The sequence below is a fragment of the Pocillopora damicornis genome, chromosome 12 (assembly GCF_964200805.1).
Source record: "Pocillopora damicornis chromosome 12, jaPocDami1.2, whole genome shotgun sequence".
NCBI lineage: Eukaryota > Metazoa > Cnidaria > Anthozoa > Scleractinia > Pocilloporidae > Pocillopora > Pocillopora damicornis.
The window spans coordinates 5463291-5485031 of NC_142681.1; the positions used below are offsets into that span (position 1 = coordinate 5463291).

At 38.8% G+C, this 21741-nt stretch overlaps 2 protein-coding genes across 3 annotated transcripts; one reads left to right on the plus strand and one right to left on the minus strand.

Annotated features, from left to right (window-relative positions):
* Positions 1-4: 4 nt before the first annotated feature.
* Positions 5-8567, plus strand: LOC113670593 (pescadillo homolog). Its single transcript, XM_089189538.1, has 16 exons — positions 5-80; positions 162-241; positions 336-599; positions 1316-1409; positions 1533-1566; positions 2104-2147; positions 2244-2333; positions 3027-3143; positions 3695-3760; positions 4312-4348; positions 4682-4728; positions 4873-5006; positions 6270-6395; positions 7163-7380; positions 8153-8271; positions 8441-8567. Exons 1-16 carry the CDS (start codon positions 60-62, stop codon positions 8510-8512), a joined length of 1563 nt encoding a protein of 520 aa, XP_089045664.1. The 5' UTR covers positions 5-59; the 3' UTR covers positions 8513-8567.
* Positions 8517-21715, minus strand: LOC113670594 (unconventional myosin-XIX). 2 transcript variants are annotated; one of them, XM_089189537.1, is made up of 25 exons: positions 21579-21715; positions 21044-21197; positions 19640-19693; positions 19266-19366; positions 18774-18887; positions 18645-18697; positions 18381-18524; positions 17724-17826; positions 17536-17599; positions 16887-16957; positions 16376-16469; positions 15725-15884; positions 15478-15551; positions 14925-15046; positions 14476-14586; positions 13923-14102; positions 13361-13471; positions 13191-13262; positions 12706-12813; positions 12231-12301; positions 11573-11894; positions 11147-11276; positions 10251-10738; positions 9737-9817; positions 8517-9042 (listed from the first exon to the last, which is right to left on the minus strand). In XM_089189537.1, exons 1-25 carry the CDS (start codon positions 21582-21584, stop codon positions 9010-9012), a joined length of 3021 nt encoding a protein of 1006 aa, XP_089045663.1. In that variant the 5' UTR covers positions 21585-21715; the 3' UTR covers positions 8517-9009. The 2 variants fall into 2 exon arrangements, with proteins under 2 accessions (XP_089045663.1, XP_089045662.1); XM_089189536.1 differs by having other exon boundaries at positions 15725-15890.
* Between the last annotated feature and the right edge of the window lie 26 nt (positions 21716-21741).

A 21741-nucleotide genomic window follows, 5' to 3' on the forward strand; every position in this document is an offset into this window, starting at 1 on the left:
TTGGAAGCTGTGAATTTCACAACATTTTCACGTGGAGTCAATTTTCCGAGGAAAACACGATGGGAAAGCTGAAGAAAAAGGTATATTTTGACGCATCTTTAAATTGTTAGCGGTATTTGACAATCTAATCTAAATAAATATACTCACGAATTTCTTTTCAGGGAGAAAGTGGAGCCGCAACAAATTATATATCAAGAAATCAAGCGCTGAAGAAACTGCAGCTCAGTTTGCCGGATTTCAGGTAAAATTTGAGGCTGTTGATCGTCAAATTCACTTCAGTACCTTTTTATGCAAAGAAATACTTTTTCTTAAGTTTTGATTTGTTTCATTTTTAGGCGAATCTGTATTTTGAAGGGCATTTACCCAGTTGAACCAAAGAACAAGAAGAAAGTGAACAAAGGAAGTACAGCAAACAAGACTTATTATTACATTAAAGACATTCAGTACCTAGCACATGAACCAATTCTTAACAAGTTCAGAGAGTTTAAGATATTTCTTAGAAAGCTCAAGAAGGCCATTGCTAAGGAGGAACCAGGTACTGCTCAAAGATTAGTGGACAACAAACCGATTTACAAACTTGATCACATTCTCAAGGAAAGGTCAGTACTTTTTGTGTCATTCAGTGGATTATTGCAAGGATTAGAAAAAATAAAAATTATTTGTAATAATCATTATCTTGAATGGATTGAACTCAGAAATGATTTGTCAAACAGTGTAAGGTTAGATTGTATATTTGGATTTTCCACTTGAGGATAGCCCTGAGGGATGCTGTTGTCAGTAGTGGTGACTGACCTTCGGAGGACCATTGCCAACGACAAGACAGTCTTCTCAGGACTATCCTCACACAGATGATCAGAATACTTGGTCAAATGTTAACTATCAGTTCAAACCACTTACTCAGTTCTACTTTAGTCTTGAGAAGCACTGTTTTTGGCAATAGTAACTGATATTTTGATCTCTAAATTCTGGTCACAATGGAAAAGGTTTCTCACTGTCACTGACAACTGTCCTTCCAGCAATAGCGTTGCATACATGATTGCCTGACATTTCAGATGGGGTAACGTTATGCAGATCAAATTGACGTTATTGTTGGTATTGTTCGTTATTCATTAACAGTTATTGTACCTGTTAGTTTTGTCAATTTTTCACATTGACTTTCATAATATATTGTACATTTACTATTCCTTTCTTAAAACCATTGAGCTCTTCAAGAGGAGAAGGATGACAAAATGGAATTTTTACCCTTGAAATGTTGTGATCTCTGGTTGTCAACAATATATTCTCCGTGCATTATTTCATTTATTCAAATTTTCAGATATCCAACTTTCATTGATGCAGTGAGAGACCTTGATGATGCTTTATCCATGGTGTTATTATTTTCAACAATGCCGCAAACTGATAAAATACAGGTAATGATTATTTTTATTTTGTAGTGGTTCTTATACTATTTTTTTTCTTTGAAAACATTAAACTTGTATCAGAAAGAGTTACTTTTGGTATTAATCTTTATTTTTCATATTCTTTATTGACAGGCTGATGTTGTAAAACAATGCAAAAGATTATCTGGTAAGTGACTTTTTCAATTTTGTTTTTAACAGATAATGTTCTTATTGACTTATTATTACAGATGAAATGTGGTGCTTTGACTTTCAAGTTTGAAAATTTCTGACTCTTGTTAAAATGTCATTATAGCCAAAGTGAGTACCCCCACTCTGATAATCACATTGTCTTACTGAAAAAAGGAAGAGTGAATGGATGGGCTGCCTGTAGTTTTTAACCCTTTACACCCTAACATCAGTATTCATATTCTCTATACTCTTGTCTATATAAATCAGTTGGTACTGACAAGGAGAATTTGTTTAACAATCAAGAGTTTCTTAGGTTGGCAATCATTTCTGTTATTCTCATGATCTTAATGACTGATTCAAAAGTATTACTGTGAGGAGAAATTAGATGCTGGCCACTCCAAGGGTTAAAGAGTTAAAGAGTTAAAGAGTTAAAGAGTTAAACCAAAGCCCAGCTGAAATGAAAGTTTTTTTACATTTTTGAGCTCACTTAATTAAGAACCACTTTGTCATTCTGATACTTTTGTGTTTGTTGCAGTTGAATTTCAGCATTACATCATAGCATCTAAGTCACTAAGAAAGGTATTTTCATAAAGTAAACTTCTATTAACTGATTTGTGTTGTCCTGTGGTCTCACGTGTTGGTATTCCTTACTCAAGATTGATATCTCTTTCAAAGGTATTTCTGTCAATAAAAGGAGTCTATTTTCAAGCTGAAATCCAAGATCAACCCGTGACATGGATTGTTCCTTACCAGTTTTGTCAAGAGGTAATAATAGAAGCTTTTTCCAGTGTTACTGTTTTGAGCTGCAGCTTTCTTTTTTTATCTTCAATTGTAGACTTGTGTTTAAATCAGTTAAAAAAAGGTGAACTCTTTAACTTCCAAAAGTGATCAACAAGTAATGTCTTCCCATATTATTCAAGCATTACCCAGCAAATAGGTAATGAGAATACTCGATCTAATCAGGTAGCAGTTGTTACCTTGATCTAACTTAAAATTCTCATAACTAATGTGTAGCAGCTAGAGAAGAGAATTAACATTCAGATCTTGAAGGGTTAAGTCTTTACATGAGTGAAGTAGCACATCCAGCTGGATCTTATTCTGGATTCCATAACATAAATTAACAAAGAGTATTACTACACACCCCTCTCCTCTGGATGGGATGTTACCCCCCAGCATTTCATCAGCCTTTGTGACAATTCATTGGTACACATTTGTACATAGGTGGAGAGTGGCACTGTGAGGGTAACGTGTCTTCCCCAAGAACACAATAGATTGAGCTGGCCAGGTTTCACACCTGGACTTCTTGACCCAGGAGTCCAGCACACTAACCATAAGGCCAGCATGTCTGCTTTAAACCAGTTAACTGGACACTAATTGACAGTGCCAATTGTGTTAGCCATGTTAAGACTTGCTAGTGGTTACATAGGTAGAGGTTATATGTTGGTTTTTTTTTTGCAGCCACCAACAGATGTTGACTTCAGAGTGATGCTGACTTTTGTAGAGTTCTACACAACCATGATAGGATTTGTGAATTTCAAATTGTACAATATGTTGAATTTACACTACCCTCCCAAGGTTAGTTTATCCTTAACTGCCAATATGTTATTGGAAATTCTCCTTTTCAGCTTTATACATTTCCTCTGATTGTCAAACTCAGAAACCAGATGGTTTTACTATACTCAACTAAAAAGCACTGTTATGTATACCATTGAAGTTACTAAAGGGATTAACCCTTTAACTCCCAGAAGTGATTAACATAAAACTTCTCCCTACAATATCCATACATTCTTCAGCAAATAGGTAATGAGAATATTCAACCTTATTAGGTAGAAGCTGCTATCTTGATCTAGCACCAAGTTCTCATAACTAATTTACAAGGAAATGTGTAGCAGCTAAAGGAGAGAATTAACACTCAGATCTTGGGAGTTAAAGGGTTGACAGATGTGGAAAGGTTTATTCATCTCTATAGCCAGCATTCCTGACATTCCTCCAGCTTGGAAATAAGTTCTTTGGTCACCTGATTGTTGACTGTGATTTTAGTATCAGGTTGAATCAGGAAACTGTAAATATGATTAAGATGTATTAGCTTTATGCTTCTTCTTTGTCTTCCCACCTTGAATGTGCAGCTTGCTGGTGAATACAATAACACAAGTAACACAGACTATTGTGAAGATTCAGAACTGGAAGATGAGGTGAGACATTTCTTCACTGGACATACGTCTATTAGTTTCTAGCTGACTCCAAAAAATATTGAACATTTTGCATGTTTCTTTATATTAATCAAACAGCTGATCTGGTGCAATCAAGCAGTCGCTTCAATGATATGCTTTATTTGAACTTTATTACAGGGTTGTAGCTTAGAAATTAGGCTGGCAGCATTTGGCCCAGTGATCTTTAAGCCAAAAATCCAGCTGACAATTGCTGCTTTTTCATTTGGCAAAGTTTGGCAGGCATGCTACATGAGGAAATTAAAATGTAATGAGCACCAACTGGAGTCAGTGGGTGTGTGAGTAGAACCTGTATCTCTAAAGCTCATCCAAATTTCACCAGGCATGAAGTAACAAGGAGTTTTACTTGTGTCCTGCAGACCCCCTTCCTAGAGTTAAGCACACTATTCACCCACTGATTGTGACTAATTAATACTCTCATGGTTATTCCCTTGTCTTTGTCAAATAAGTATTGCAAACCCTGGTCTTCCTAAGCAATTTCTCATGGGTATGTTTGCCTTCTGTTTTCTTATAAGGTGCTGTCTGCTTTGAATCAAAACTTGTCAGTAACAGGTAGGCATGTCAATATATTTCTTGGAGTAACCATTGTCTATTATCTCCCCATATAGTCACCCCTAAATCAAGGATTAAGGCCATGAGAATAACAGAAATGATCACCCACTAAAGAAGCTCTTTTATTCTAGAACAAATTCCCCATATCAGTACTACAGGAAAATATATTAAGGACAGTATGGAGAATATGCATACTGATGTTAGGGTGAACACTGGTAAAGGCCATGGCCACTCAAACAACTTGCGGTTGACCTACACCTTCCCTGTGGGATTTGTGAAGTACATGAAATGTTAATGGTGCGTTACATTCATTTTTTTCCATTTTGTTTTCAGCTCAGGATGATGATGTTGAAGTAGATGAATTTCCTGTTGATCCTGAAGTATGTTGTGTTTTTAGTAGAAGATATGTTGCTGGTTATATGTGTTCTTCAACATTAATAACATGTCAGTAAATAATTGTACTGAAATTTGCAAGAGGTGCAGAGAAACCATCAAAATACACTAATCTGTTTTTTTTTTGACAGAGCGAGGATGCCAAAGCACAGGAGGCTATTAAGAAAGAGCTTCAAGAAACAGAAAAACTTAAAAACCTGTTTTCAGACTGCAAGGTGTTTCTGTCCAGAGAGGTCCCGAGAGAAATACTGGTGTTTGTTCTCAGGTAAAGATGTTTTGATATTGTTACGGTTTCATTACATTTTTAATTAAATATAAGGGCACCCTTATGAGAGATTACCAGCAAAAAATATAAGACTAGAAGTGAACTCCTGGAGGTCTCATATGAGATAGGCAGGTAATGACACTTTTACACTAGTCCTGCCTCAATCTCATTGGCGTTAAAAACAACCAGGCAAGACTTGGTAGCCTTGTGCTTAATAACCTTTACCCCTTATCTTGCCTACAAAATGTGCTGTATTTGAGAGGTTTATTAACAAACTATCAGAAATTCTTGATTAAGCATTTTGTTGGCAGTGCTTGGTTGGGTCATTGTTTGTGTCCTGTACTCCTCATTTTGCCCACAAAATGTGCTGTATTTGAGAGGTTTATTAACAAACTGTCAGAAATTCTTGATGAAGCAGTTTGTGGGAAGTGCTTGGTTGGGTCATTATTTGTGTCCTTTACTCCTTATTTTGGTCACAAAATATGCTGTATTTTAGAGGTTTATTAACAAACTGTCAGAAATTCTTGATTAAGCAGTTTGTAGGCAGTGCTTGGTTGGGTCATTATTTGTGTCCTTTACTCCTTATTTTGGTCACAAAATGTGCTGTATTTTAGAGGTTTATTAACAAACTGTCAGAAATTCTTGATTAAGCAGTTTGTAGGCAGTGCTTGGTTGGGTCATTATTTGTGTCCTTTACTCCTTATTTTGGTCACAAAATGTGCTGTATTTTAGAGGTTTATTAACAAACTACCATAAATTCTTGATTAAGCAGTTTGTGGGTAGTGCTTGGTTGGGTCATTGTTTGTGTTCTTGGGAAAGGATTTGCACTTAAAGTAACAACTGTTGAAGTCTCTCTTTTCTTGTATCATCACAATTTTGGGAAACCAGTGAAGGAAACTTTGTACAATGATGGTATTTGTACATCCCATACACACAGGTCCTATCCTGCAAGTTAAATTGCGAGCACTCACATTCAAGAAGAGAATATGCATCAGGGGGTGTTACTTTTGTTACTTAAAAAATAATGTATATCAAAAAGATTTGATTTCACAAGTGCATAAGTAATTTATTTTGAGATATGTGACACAGTAACTTTTCTCAACTTGCCAAATGTTTTCTCAACGTGCCTGGGTCAATGAAAAATTGTAAAAAAAAAAATGTAAATTCTAGGTTACATTCATTAAATCTTTAAACTAGAGTAGTATCAAACCATGTTTGATTGTCCACCTGGTTTCCTTGTAAACTTTAATTTTTCGATGACAGATGTTTTGGAGGGGAAGTCTCGTGGCAGAGTTCAGAAGCTATAGGAGCCACGTTTGAGGAGAACTGTGATTCAATTACCCATCAGATTGTAGACAGACCAGTTTATGGACACACATATTTATCCAGGTTTGTATCAGATTGGGAGATTCTTGCTGACTGAAAAATTTGGAGCCGCAATCCTGTTATATCCAACTAGTTTTTGAACGTAAGGAATCCTCTAAAACTTGGTCCCGTAAACGATTTCGGCCTCGAGAACCACTGGAAACGTTAAAACAGGTTCCAGTAGGAAGGCCGGGGAAGAACTGGGCTCTAACGGAAGCTCCCATCCCCCTACCTCCGCCTTCCTCCTAACCCCATACCCTTCCTCGCTTTTTCCTCTTCGCCCTATCTTCGACTAGAGAGCCTGTACGAGGGCGAAACACATGTAATTCAAATAACGCAAGTAGCTGTTATAGCATAGTGGAAAAAGAAAAGATACTCCTCGCTCCAGTTGAGCAGCCAAATTTGTCAGATTTATAACAAGCGTTCTCGCCATATCGACTTTCTATTTAGTCTCCTTTGCAGCCGTTTTTCAGAATTTCACGCAACATTCCCCCGACGCTTCTTTTGAGAGGAGCGTTTCGTAACGTAGAAAGAACGATAGGAGCCTACTTTCTGTGCTCTTTCCCACCCCTCCCCCCCCCCCAGGAGTGATCAATAGGTAATTTCTCCTTTCAATATCAACTCTAGTTAAGCAAAAGAGGTAATGAGAAGAATGTAGTACATCAGCTGGTGAATATTGTCTGGTATGACACCAAATCATCGGAGCTATAGTTTTATAGAATGTATGGTATTGAGATCTTGGGTTTGAAAGGGGTTGGTGCTTTGTAAAGAAACTCTTTCGTATCCTCCAGGTATTACGTCCAACCTCAATGGGTATTCGACTGTGTGAATTGCCGTAAACTTCTCCCTGTGGAGGATTATTTCCCAGGGGTTGAGCTTCCGCCCCACTTATCCCCGTTTGTGGAAGAACAAGAGGGTGATTATGTACCCCCTGAGAGACAAGCCATGCTGGAAGAACAGAGGCAGACAGAAGCGGGTGAAAGTGAGGCTGGACAGGAGAATGAAGAGGGTGAGGAAGTTGTAGGGATTAAATGGTGCTGTTGTCCAAAATACATTTGAGATATTCAACCTTTAAGCTCCGCAGGTTCTCTTTGGTTTATTTGCTGGATCTTCTATTTGGTCAATAGTAGCTTGATTATACAATAGACCGCATTTTCTGTCCATTTACTAACACTGGCACAATAACCCACGCGGGTTGTGGGGAGAACGTGAGAGAAATTATTATATCAAGAGTCAAAGACAAGTGATCTACAAATTTGTTTAGTGTTCTATTAATATGTCGCGGGTGTGGTCCATCGCTTTTATGAAGGAGCTATGGATAGGTTTGGGTAGTTTTTTGGCCAATCAGAGGGCGTGTAATATCTCATCTATCTTTTGAATATGAATAAATCTCATTCTTTGAAGTAACGCGCTATCGCTAGGACAGAGATTTTCAATCGAAAACCTAGAATAACTACGGATTGCATTGGATTTACTTTACTTCGCTGTTTGATTGGTCCATAAAAGTCGCACTCTCCCTTAACCAATCAGATACAAAAATTAAACTAATCAGGACTTGATCTCGTACGGTGAACTGAGCTACAGGCAGTTTGCATCATTTTTGTTCGTTTAATATTCTTATTGGCTACTTGTAATTGCTTTGGTTTAGGTTTCTTCTATACTCAATTGAAATGTACTCTAGTCCAGAGATGTTGAAATCGGGGTGTAGAAGTTGTAATTTTGGTATTGGAAGGGAAACTATAAATTTACCTAGTTATTTCGACATTTTTCTTCTCGTTCAGGAACGTCTGGCGAAGGACTCAGCAAAGAAGAAAAGAACCTGGCCATCATGGCGATGAAGAAGAAAGACAGACGATTATACGACCAAATTATGCATTCCAAGAAGAAAAAGAGATCAGAGGTAAAGTATTAAAATAAATTCTCTTCTAGTTTCTTTGAAAGTTGAGCGAGAAAGACTTTACTTTCCAGATCCTGGTTTTTGGCCAAGGGTGCCGAATAATACGAATACCTCTAAGATCAACTTTTATTGCTAAAAGCTGAAGTTTTTAATAAGTTGTATTTCGTTTTAGGTACGAAAACTTGAGGCTAAGCGAAAGGCTTACGACGAGGCACAGTCCCAGAAGAAACAGAAGACAAAATGAAATCTCGACATCGAATATGAATTAATCCCTAATTAAAAAAATATTTTACACCAAACTTGTAGATTACCACGTATTACTCTAACGTAACAGTGTAATTAAACACAATTTTTTTTTTTAGAATTTTTTTTTCTACTGTATGATTTACCATTCAAACAATACCTCTCCTTTTTCACGCGGCGATATTTTTTTGCTCCGTTGAGTTAGGCTTCGCGAATAGTGAGCGAAAATTCTCTTGTAGACATAATTTCTTGTCTACATCTTTGGATCAACATAACGCTTTAAGAAGTAACTTAAATCGAAATCAACACAGTCATATTTTCATTTAGTCGAGGATTTCTCGTTCCCAGTGCATTAACCAACTCGCATTGCCTTGCGGATAAATAGAATGACCTGGTTGCGATGTAATAAGCGCGAGAAAATGTCTGCGAAGTTACTTGTCCATCACTCCCGTGCCGAAAGAGCCGGTGCAAAGTGCAGGGTGAGGTCGTTCACTTTTGTTAACAATCCATTTCGCTGATGCTTGCTAATCCCTGAAAGGAAATATTTGGAGGAGACAGTGAAGCCACAACCTATACTTGACGAATAATATTGTTATATGATGACAAACGAGTGACTGTGGAATATCTTAGAGAATGTTGTAAGTTCACGTCCTCCTCCAAGATGTAATGTTAGCCCCTCCCAGACCAGGTACCCCCCTTAGCATGTTAGGTTTCTGTGGCAGTTGGGTGGTGCAGAATTACATCCCTGGTAGGAGACAAGCACTTAAAGATTAACGTGTCTTGCTCGTAAACTCAATTTGGAAACTGGACTTTTCAATGAGGCTTTGAGCGCTGAAAGCAATGTGCTTCGTCGACGCCCACTTTAACCCTTTAAACCCTTAAAGTGACCAACATCTAATTTCTCCCAACAATATCACTCCTGAATCATAAATTAAGGTCACGAGAATGAAGGAGATGATTACCAACTAAAAGTAGCTTTTGATCAGTAATCAAATTCTCCTTGTCAGCACCTTAGGGAAAGTATTAAGAACAGTATGGAGAATATGCATACTGATGTTAGGGTGTAAAGGGTTAAGAGGGCCTACATTTTCTAAAACAGGGTCAGAGCAAATTACAGCCACCTCATAATCATGTTAGTATTACACGTGCTAAGGGAACCTAAAATTCTCGTAATATGATACTATTAGAGTAATGGCCCATCCGAGAGTATGGTATTATCGCTTACCGTGTTGGTTGTGTTTCCCGGATGTGGTCTCGTGTTGGCGTAAGCCAGAGGGGTTCCTTTGCAATGAAATGCTACTGGTACCTGGAATAGAAGTTTGATACAAGGTAACTGCAATCTAGATGGAAGCTTAGATACAAATTCAGTTTCGTGATCGCGCCTAGCGAAATAACATATTGAAGGACACGGTAAACCATGAAAAGATTGCAAAGAGGTTTGCCTGCGCCAACAAAATTCGCAGGAGCCATTTTTTAAATTTGAGTAAGAGTATGCGTCATTATTAAAAAAACAAACAAACAAAGTTTTCTTTCTCCGTGCATTTCACACCATTTGATCCCACCACTAGACGCATGTATGCGTGTACTCGGGCGCTTGTAACGGTTAAATCTATGCACATTCTTTCTCGGGTTTCAATCTTATTCCACATGAAAATTTCATATGCACGCGTTAGAACCCAAACGGCGCGCCTGAACAAAACAGCCGGCGATACTGAAATATGTTACATAAAGCTGTGTACCTTTTCAATGTCTCGCCGCGATATAATAGTGGACGATTTATAGACGGACTGCGTGACACAGTGCTTTCTAGTCTGTATTCTTGTGTGAAGGTTCCCCTGTCCGAAGCCCATTAACAGACCAAGAGGGCTTACATGACTTCTGCTCGAACTCATCATCATTTGACTTTTACAAGGCGACAACCTACGGTTTTGTGGTGTAAACTCGTCGAACCAAGACGGCATTGCGCGTGAGGCTAAACTTGAAGTCAAACCAAAATGACGGCCAGTAGCTTCAAGGAGTGAAAAAGATGGGAACAATGGTGAAACACAAATGCTTTCCTTCAGAGCCAAGGCCTCTTTTGTGGACATGTCACCGGTTGAGTTTAGAACACTTCGGCACTCTTTTTTTAGTCGTTTCGCCTCGAAATAGCGTCTCGCATAGCGTTGTATGACTTTGGTTGATTCCTGAATTCTCCGGAAATTTATCTTGGCTCTCCATCCTTTCCAAGCTAAACACGAAAGGAAAGTAACACGGGTTTTCTTTAGTAGTTCCCTTTCTGAGAAATAGACCACGGTGTTTGATTTTAAAGCGATATAACATATTACTACTACTTCCTGTAATTATGGGGCTACGTTGCGCGCGCTGCGACCGCTGCGGGCTCTGTTATTAGTTTAAACAAATCTTTGCAAAGTGCCTACAGGGTCTTAATTTATCGCTTCTACGGTCACCCATTTGTTTCTAATAAACGTATTCGAAACAATTTGCTCTGTAACAGAGTGGTTATACTATAGGGCTAATGTGCGGAGGGCCATTGGTTCGACTAAAATAGAGACTTACTTGCAGCGCATTGGCAATTATTTTTTTTTCAACCTTACGATATAGCTTCCTTTACGAAAAACCAAGATAGGTATTTCACCTGATTGGATTAAAACAGCCGCAGTCACCCTTCTCCGTTCGAGCCTCCTTTTGTGACGCCTCCAACACTTCTGGATTATCAACACTGATTTGGTGAGACATCTGTTTCGTACTTGCTCCAACTTCTCCATCTAAAAATGACAAAGAAAACTAGACTAGTTAGAAAACAAGTTGCATTTCTGTTGTTGTTTTGATTATAAGCTCTTATTAGTACCGGCTATGTTATCATGGGGGCTAGAATCATAGGTAAGTAGGACACAGTCTTAAAAGGGCGTGGCTAAGAGCGGTCCTCTCTAGGATGCATGTCCCCCTCCCCTCCCCCCTCATATTCAAATTATCATGCTTAAACTCTAATATGACGCGGGTGTAGAGCCTAGGTCTTACATCTGTTAAAAAAAACCTTTTCCACAGCCCTTTCATGACTCACCGTTTCTTCCCTTAGAAAAACCCTCGTCCTTCCAATTTTCACACCATGACTGCTATTCTCAAGGACATTTTCTTTAACTTCATCACTATCAACCTTGACAATCTCCAAGATCGACCGACAGATGTGTCTCGTGTGGTCGTAGCTACTTCGGTGTCTCCGACGCGATCGACGCTTGAGTCTTTCCAAGGCGGGAACGCGAGGAGACGCCGATTCTACTGTCCTCGGCCACTTGGCTTGAGGAAAAGTAACGTGACTGTTCATAACAGGGTCCATATGCTTCAAGGCGACACTGTAGCGTTTCAGAAATTCATGATGGGATAGTCTGCGAAAAAAATTGTCGCATTAGCCTTTTTTAAACATAATTCACTGTGTGTAACCTTGTAGTGTGTGGTGCAGATCCACCGACTCCACTTAAGAAGCCATGTATGGATCCTACACTACGCTCACAGTACTGCCAATCCTTTAAAATGCAAACGGCAGAACACCACCGCCACATCATGAGTAGATACTTCCTGATGCATTACGTTACGCAATACATTCCGTTACGTTACATCGTGATGTGGGACATGCATTGGTCCAATGATTTGGCTCATTTTAGCGAAGTGAGTAGATATTATTATTGATGTACGGTAGGATTAATACAGTTTTCTGGGCTTACCTGATTGGATAACCAGCAGCGCTGATTCGAATTGTCTCTACCAAACCACATGCATTCAACTGAGCCATTACCTAAGTATGTGAAAACATTTTGCTGATATATTACACCTAAGAGGACGGACAGTGAAGTTTATCGACGTAGAAGGATAGGGAGGGGTTGGGGGGGGGGGAGGAGGGAAGTTTAGTCTAGGGGCGTATGTGTCAAGATAGAGTAATAGCTTACAAGAACAAAACAACCTGGCATGCCTCAAAATGCATAAGACGTTAGTATAACTCCTTCTGCCCACACCCGGGTTTATCGACGAAGAAGGAGAGGCAGGGGTTGGGGGGGGGGGGGGGAAGGAGGGAAGTTTAGTCTAGGGGTATATGTGTCAAGATAGAGTAATAGCTTACAAGAACAAAACAACCTGGCATGCCTCAAAATGCATAAGACGTTAGTATAACTCCTTCTGCCCACACCCGGGTCATTAACATACCTGGTTTCTATCGAATACTCCGGGCTGACAATTGGAGTTTGGCTTTATACAACGAATGTAGTGAACATTTGTAGAACGCAGTGTAGACATCAGTCTGTTGAGTGAATCCTGAAATAAGCCAGGAACAATGTAAACATTTGTGAAATAATTGAATGATAACATTTACAAAAGAACTGTTACCAGATTCACTGTGGAACCTCCATTTCGAGAACACCATCGGAACTGGAAATGTCTCTAAGAATTATGAATGTAACAGGGGCATAGCCAGTTTGAGCCTGGGGAAATGACCACAGTCTTTTAATCACAGCATCTTTTTCCCGTGTGCTGAAGGGAGAGGGTGGAAACGAGGTTGAGGTAGCACGTTTTCGCTCTTTTTTCTCTTCTCCATTCCTCTCGCGACTATACCGGAAACTCCCACAACTATGATTGCTCTCCACGAAAACGCATCAATACCCTTTTTGTAAGGACAAGACTTGCTCAAATACCTTGAATTTATGAACAACAGTGATTGTGGACTGTCGATGTTTACTGCTTTCCTTGAATAGAAACTGTCCATTCTAGAACAAATGCAAAGCAAAAGGTGACCAAAATTATGAAAAGTGAAGTGACGCTCACTTGAAGCAAACCTCGTATTACAGCTAATTAGACTTATTACCTCTTGTTCACTAGCTCTGTCCGGAATAAGATCTCTCGCTTGAAACAGCTCTTGGATCAATGAATTGGTGCTGCTTTGTAACAGTTCGATTACTTCGGGTGGAACAAAATCCTGCGATAACCAAATGAAAAGAATGAGGATTGGGTTACATATAGGAAGACAGTGTGGAACACGTTGCAATAAAGACCCTGTCCTCTTCCCGCGCAGTTGTTGCGATACAAGTTACAGTATTAGTGATGGGTCATGAAAATATGAGTAACGTGCTAGAATGACCCTCTCCAACTTTCTAGGACAATGCATATCTTGTCTAGATCCTTCCTTAGGCTTTGACACAAGATTGTTTAAGATCAGCTACGGCCTTTTCTCCCTTGAGGGTTCCAATCAAAAGCTACAATATGAGGCGTCGAAGTTATGAGCGTCGAAGCCCCCGGAGGGTTGGAGATCTCATTGCTCATTACCCCCAAAACTATCAGCAACGTAAGCTTGAGCTTTACTTACTTTATTTGTCCGCCAAATTATAGCTTGCTGTCTGTGGTTAGTAGAATATGACAAAAAATCTGACCTTGTTTTTCTTGACGAGTTCTTCTACTTGGTAAGAGACACTCTCGGCAAAGTGATGAATACTGAACTCGTGATTTTCACTTTTAAACCGCGGACAAGTAAAGTGAGTGTTTTGAGCCAGTGCTGTCTTCAGGCGGGTACTGAACGAATTAGTGTCCAGCTCTCTTTTCAAACGGCACTCCTAAAACGAGGAGAAAAGGGCATTTATCAGAAGGTATAGAGTGATGAGGGCGTGACTTACTAATTCTTAACCCTTTGCAACCTAACATCAGTATGCATATTCTCCATACCGTTCTCTATACATTTAGGAGAAATTTTTCAATAATCAAAAGCTTCTCCTCTATTAGTATGACTTCCATGTTTGATTCATGGGTTATATTGTAGGAACAATTAAATGCTTGTAACTCTTGAGGGTTAAAATACCTCTGACGCTTTCACGTTCGAAAAAAAATAAGCTTTAATTAGTGCTTGACTCACTAAAATAAGGAACACGTTCCCATCCATCTGAGAAAAAGGCGCATGAAGAATTCATCTTGCACAAAACATTCTGTTACCTCGTTCATTAACGAAAAGACACTTGTCCTCCCTTCAATGAGATCTAAACACGGACGATTGTCCACGAACTCTTGAAAGGTCCAGTCAATACCTTCCTTCTGATATTCTTCCTAGAATGCAAATGGAGAAGCGTCAAATTGGTTAGTGTACTCGAATTCTTGCCCGGCTCCGCCACTGCTAGCGACCTAAGGTACCTTTTTGATCGTGTAGTCCTGAGAACGACTGTTGGCGGAAGTAGTAATAGAAGTTTTGTCAATCTAGACTGACGTTATCCTCAGGCTCGGGTGAGCAGGTGTTGTCTGTCAAGCGTGATCGGTCCGATTTGTGTATACTGATTGGTCAGTTTTTCAGTGATTATTTCATAGGGTACCGTTATACAAAGTTTTATCAGTTTGAAGAACTGTTCAAAATGTCAAAACTGTTTAGGAAGAAGCCGATAACGACATACCTGTTGTTTTTTCATAAAGTGGTACACGAAATGTTGTTGAAGCTTTTCATTAGCATAGTTGATACATAACTGCTCCAAGCTGTTCAAGTGGAAGTTTTCAAATCCGTAGATGTCTAAAAGACCTGGAATGAAACAGAAGAGAGTGAGTGATTTCTGACACAAAGTCAAGGTCAGGTAACATTTATCCAAGCGTAGCTTTTATCCACGACAAACCAATGGTCTAGAAAAATCTGTGCGCAGCTTAAATGCGATCGAGGTTAACCTTTTAATTCCTAGAATTCGACGTGATCATCCCGTAATTTCTCTTTACAAGAGCCATTATCCAGCCAAAAGGTTATCAGAACAGACTAAGATGTCAGCTAGGGGCTGATAACACCGAATACTCTGAGCTAATTTTCAAAGCAATGTATAGCGAATAGAAAGGAGAATTCCCAACCAGATCCTGGAAAATTAAGGGTTGACTTGAACTTCCTCCAAAACTTCTTAATCAACATTTACTTTCAGATGGGATAAAACTTAAGCACAATAATGATTATTTTCTATCTATTCTTACCGATGAAAGAATGTTTTGAATCAAGCGGTGCTCTGATAGAAATGTTTATGAAGTTTACTATCCAGTCGAACAATCTAGGAAAGTAAATAAATAAAAAATGGGCGCTTGTCACACGTAAAATAACTTTTTAGGTCACCTCATCAAGGTAAGCTGGGGGGGGGGGGGGTGGGAGAAGCTTAGGTCAGTAGTTCTAAGGCATCGTGCACAAGCCTTTATTCTGTAATCAAATTCCAGACTGAAATCATACCTGGAGTAGACAAGTTTGGCTATACAATCTCTTCTCTCCACGCATTCTGATGTTGAACAAGGCTTCATGAACTGTTCGCCAGTGGAACCCGTTGTGATTCGTCGTGAGCACAAGCATTGCTCTAGAGACTGCGCTTCGGTTCCCAGTAAATCACAAACTTCTGAAATTGAACCGGACAGTTTAAAGAGCAATGAACACAGCACAATGTGACAGAACAAAAAGTAACAATTCCTGAATGGCTAAGGGTGTTCCTATGGCAAATATTTGTATTTTGTTTTCCTTTTAACTTCAAAACTGTGGTTTGCGTTCAACAGACTCAAATGTTTCATTCATTAATCTATCCATCCATCCGTCTATCCACTCGTCTGTCCGTTCATCCATTCCTTGCCCAGTCCCTTTTACCTCCATAGAAGCTACTTCATTCTTTTCATCAATTTGCCCTTTGAATATGAGAGTGATCTTCCCAGTAATGAAAGTAAGCCTGAAAAATCTCATTGATTATTACACCAGTACTTCAGTTATCATGGTGAAATTGAAGAGGCGCACTTCATGAATTCCGCGCCATAGAACGAGTTCCCTGGGACCTATTTTTTTTTTGGCTGATGGATTTCGTTTTACAATAATTCAGAAACTTAACCGGTACACACTAACCTTGATCATCTTGAACGTAACAAATTTCGCTCGTTGTCGTCGTATTCCCATCCGCAAAGTGAACATCACAAAGTTTGAGAATGCCACTCAGGATCTAAAACGAGGAATAAATTTTCAGTGATACATCGAGATAAATCATATTAGAGTGGAAAAAATAGTCGATAAAATAAAACAAGAACGTAAAATGAAATTAAGTGGTTGAAGCATGGTTATTTTTACGGATCATTCCCGCTTTTGGAGATATCCGAGAGTCTTGAAATAACAGATCTTATGTCGCAGGTTTTGCTTGTGTGAACCTCGGAGGCGGCGTCTAATTGTTCATCGTTTTTTTTGCCACTACAGAAGCAACACGTCAGGTACATGACGCATCAGTGTCATGTTAATATAATGCCCTATTCTACATTAACATCAGAAGGATCATGTTTAGAACAAGGTTTTCACCGGGCTTTCATTTCAATCTCTCATCGGAATTACCGACATCAATCGAAATTTCTAAATACACCGTTCCTACCTTAAAAATTTCGCATTGAAGTTGATGGTCAATTCCAACATTCTCCAACGCTTGCTTTGTTGCTTCGAGAGCTGCAGAGAAAATTATATCTAATGAAATCATATCCTTTCCGGCTCTTAAAAACATTTTAAAGAATTGATTTTTTAAAATTCACTCCAAACACGCAACTTTATCGCGGCTCGAAACACTCGAGCTTTGCTAAAGAATCCTAGAACAAGGCTCCAAGATTAGTTCAGAAGGTGACATTCGTAGATTCTCTTTTTAAATTTGTAACTAATCTTCAGGTTCAGGGTTCCCTGGAACTCGTCACATTTGCATGCATTTGCACAAGCAAGCCTGAGTCTATAAAATTGACCTTCAAAATTTACAGAAATAGAAGTGATAACTCTCAATATGTCAATCTGTGTTTTCACTCCAGGTTTTTAAAAATGACCAAAGTAAAACTTGCTGGCAGTTTTTTCCAATTAAATAAAAAATAGTCATCATCATCACCGAGTATCAACTACTCTGTGCGAGGGGTGCTCAATCAAACCGGAATCCTCGGGGAACTCGCGCGCGCGTAACACGGAGAGAGTTCTTTCCTGGTGTGTTATTTACGTGTGTTGCCAGCGTTAAGAGACGTCAGTGCATTATGGGAACATATTCTTACCAGCAGAAGCTGATTCGTCATTTCTCAAAGAAGAATCTTGGAGGTGGCATTCTGCCGAAGTCATCTAATTTGCAAGAGAAAAGGCTTGAAATTAGGATTTAAGGGTTCTTATTAACATAATAAGGGAGATAGAAAACAGATATTTCTGGACTCTTTTCAGTTTACATCTTGACGGTTTACGTTTTCACCTGGTCAAAAATGTGAAACTTTCGTTCCCCTTTAGCCTGATGTACAACTCTCGTCTTTTCCAGAAGATAAGTGTTGATAGTTGCTCCAACGATCTTCTGGTTCCTATGAAAAATCAACAATGTATTAGCACCAATTCAGAGTAGACTTAATGGAGTTACGTCTGTTTACATCCTCGTTCTTTCCCTAATTACAATTACTGCTTCTTGAGATAATATTTGCGGTTTGACAATGAGCGAGAGCCAAAGTCCGTAGTACTGAGCTCCTACTTTGACTCTAAGGTCCTCATCTCTATCAACATTTACACTTTAGTATACCGTTTCCCCTTTGTTCCTCCTGACCCTACTCAGAATACCCAACAGAAAAATGTGTTCTGTACATCTAGTTAATTGTTGTGTTGTTAACCTTTACCAAGGCATGGCAAACCACAAATATCCAAAAACAATGTATTGTGACCCCATCGGAAATTCTCTGTGAAGTCTCTGTGTAAAATTCAGGATAATCCAAGAACGAACAAGAGGGAAAAAAGCCTGCTTTTTAATCTGTCAGTCCGGTAAAATTATTGCTCAGATAAAAGAACAGTAGAATCAATACTTATTTTATGAAATCAATATTATCAACAAATAGACTTTTTATTTAATCTTTGAGCTAATTCTCACCTATCAAACTGAAGTTGGATGTATTTTCCAAATCGACTACTGTTTTCGTTGCGCACGGTCTTTGCGTTTCCAAATGCTTCCAGAATGGGATTCGAATCTAGAATCCTTTGCTCAATTCTATTCACTTTAGCAATCTCGTCTTTCCTGTGCGGAAAAGGTGAAAATGTTATTTACCTTGGTATTTCTTTGTGCCATGGAGTAACCAAACGGAAAATTGCCGCAAGACATCGGAAAATGTCTCCAACATGAAAGAAGGCTTCTTACCTCGAATTCGTCAAATCAGTTATGAAATGCATAAGTTTTCGTGTTGTCCATGTCTGCAAAAATAATAAAGCTTGTAAACAACTGTATTCCAATTATTTTAAACACTTCCATTCCACTCCCTCTACTAACCTTTCCCGCGCCACTCTCGCCACTGACGATAACGGACTGGTTCTTGGTTTCCATATCTCTCCTGAGATCGCAATACACTTTCTGACCAATGGCGAATATATGAGGCGGGCATTCCTTCAATGAAATATACGATCAAATTAGTACATCATATAATATGCCTTAGGTTGCCTGACTAACTGTACAATTTACTTGATTGCAAAAACGTAGTTTCGACCGAGCAGAAACAAAGAGCACTATTAATAGTTAAGTAATTCCTGCCCCTCGCTTTATTTAAATTTCCCACAGGTTGCAACGTAATTGTCTCGCACTGTGCTCGCACTGCGACTCATCCATGATGTTATTACGTGACTACCAAATTTTCTTGGCTTTGAAGGTTACCATATTTTCTTAACCATGGGGCTCCGCATGTGTGCTTTGAACAAGGAGCTCCATGATTCTTTTTCAAATAGTTCATCTAGCGCGGCAGATGTGACAAAGTGTTGGATCCTTAACCTTTATTTCACTTGGCCCAATTCTCTTGTATTTCTCAACCGTTGCACTGTCATAGAGATCTGCAACATTTTGGAATGGATTGACTGCAATGAGTGGAACACCTGTGGATCAGATTAAAATATCAGTCGTTACCTTATGGAAGCTTCGCAAAGTGGAAAATATAGGGCAGAGAGTCTCATGTCCCACATCAAAAACTCTCAGAGGGATGCTATACAGGTTTTATGGCCTTTTATGTAAGCTGGTTGAAAAAAATTGGGAGCTGGTACATTGAAATAAAAGTGATACCTAGGCATCAGGTGAGCTAGTGATATTATTTCAAAGTTGAACAGGTAAAGAATGGAAATTCTTAGTGATATCAGTATGTGATGACATACCTGCCCAAGAGTAAAATTTGCCTGTTTGAAAACGAGCTTCTATCACCTGGAGCACTGCAATCAATGAGAAGGATTTAAAGTGTTATGACTCATAACAAGAGGAATCACTAACCTCTCTGTGATCTCATGTTGGGCTATGAGTCTGCCGCTATGAGTAAGTTAAATGGAAAACCTATCTTTAAATGGTATTTAATACTTAATCATAGTATCTCTTGCATAACATATAATACTTTCCATGTCATGTAAATCTTAAAACCCATAAGATAACAAGGTGGGGATGTGATGGTTGAAGAGTCCCCTCGGACAAAAGCTAAAACCCATGCAAATTGACAGTTACTTGTGAATGATGTAAGCGTTAAAGAAAGGTAGAAAATTGAAGCATATTGTTAAACCAATTTACCAGTTAACGCAGTTGTGTTTGAGCCACGAAAAAACCAATTGGACTTGTGATTATCCAGGTGAGGGTGTGTACTGAAATGGTTCAGTTTCAGTGACATCAACAGGTAATTCAACAGCCTAAGTTGAAGTCATTTTCACTTAGATATCATATGACAGCGCTGTTACTCTAACTGCAGCTACATTTCTTCATTTTGTACATTTGACCACAATTAAAATTTACCATTTTTTGTAAAATTGCCGAATCTCGGGTTGCACAACAAATAAATATACTGGTAGGACATGATAGTCTACATGCTCACATAGCCTTTCCAGTATTGTTGAGAATCTGACATATGTCCATAGGTTCACATGTTTGATCCTTGTAAGAAATTGGGAGCATTAGGCTCAGACAGCCACAGTTCTTATTGTCAGTGATAGTGCTTCTGATTAAGACTTGAGTGTTTAGACTGCACTATTCAGGAATTTTTCATGTAGTAGGTGAAAAATTGACATTGAAAGTCATTTGCACAAATTACACTTGACCCTAACTCCAACCTACAATGGAAATTGGAAAGTTTTGAGTTATCAGGGGGAAAGTATAAAGCAGGTACTTGGGTATATTTGGGATGGTACATGCCAATATAAGTCTCTAGATGTGGATCCCTTTTTAAAGAGAATTTTCACTCAAAATGTTACCCTGCATTAGAAATAGGCCGGTGTTTAAAGCCCTGTTCCATAATTTTAATTTAATGCTTTAAGGCCCATTTGCATTGAAGGAAATGCATCTTAAAATGATACCCAGAGAGTGTCAAAACCATGACCTCATTGAGCGGCAAATATCTGTAAAGAAATGATGGGAAGGAACACCTTGAGGGGGGAAAGAAAAAATGACTTACTGGTTTATTTATTTATTTATTACGATTTAATGGCTACTAGCTACTTAACAAAATCGCTTCAGATTCACAAGATGCGAAGACTTTGGGGCATTAGAGAGCACTAGGCTTCTACAGAGAATGAGATTCAAACCTGTTTTTTCATTCAAAGGACTCAGTGAGGTTAAATCGCCAATAATGCTTTGGAAAGCAAGGTTTTCTTCTTTATTTCTTTTATGGAAAGACTCTTCAAATGAACCATCCTTTTTCCTTTCTGCCGGCTTATTTGCAGTTAAATTTTCCAATACCTGAAAATAAAATAAAACTGTTTGAAAGGAAACTCTCGAAAAGTCATCAACTTATCCAGATTGTCCGGTGATTTACAGTTACATGAGACTTTTCGGTATTTTTGTCTCAGAAATCGCTCTTAAAATAAGATTTCTTCACTGCCATGACATATTTTGAGACTCTTAATTTAAGTGTAAATGTAACCAATTTTTAATGAGGAGCAAGATCACCATGGAAAAGGAAATCAAGTCAAATCAAAAGCTTTTAACTTGAATGAGATTAAATGTTTCGATTCAGTTCAAAGCGAAGTTCACTCGCATATGAAAGAGCGGCTTTCACAGTAGTCAACTCTCTGCAGCGATCCTGACAGTACCTATGACATGTATTTATGACATACTTACCTTCATATTCGCATTAACTAATCGGCGAACAGAACAGTAAACACAGCTGATCGCGAAATTTATAGAAAAATAACTTAATGTTATGGAACTCTCATTCAAATTTCGAACCGTGGATAACTAGTGAGTTTTGATTGGCCAAAAGTATTCAAGCCGGCAGTCAAAC

Excerpts from the sequence above, each read along its gene's own strand:
- LOC113670593 (XM_089189538.1), top strand. The coding sequence starts at position 60 with ATGGGAAAGCTGAAGAAAAAG. Across the intron at positions 81-161 it reads TGGGAAAGCTGAAGAAAAAG|GGAGAAAGTGGAGCCGCAAC; the intron begins GTATATTTTGAC and ends ATTTCTTTTCAG. Across the intron at positions 4,349-4,681 it reads TCAAAACTTGTCAGTAACAG|CTCAGGATGATGATGTTGAA; the intron begins GTAGGCATGTCA and ends TTTTGTTTTCAG.
- LOC113670594 (XM_089189536.1), bottom strand. Across the intron at positions 18,698-18,773 it reads GCGAGAGTGGCGCGGGAAAG|ACATGGACAACACGAAAACT; the intron begins GTTAGTAGAGGG and ends TTATTTTTGCAG. Across the intron at positions 17,827-18,380 it reads ATCCAACTTCAGTTTGATAG|GAACCAGAAGATCGTTGGAG; the intron begins GTGAGAATTAGC and ends GATTTTTCATAG.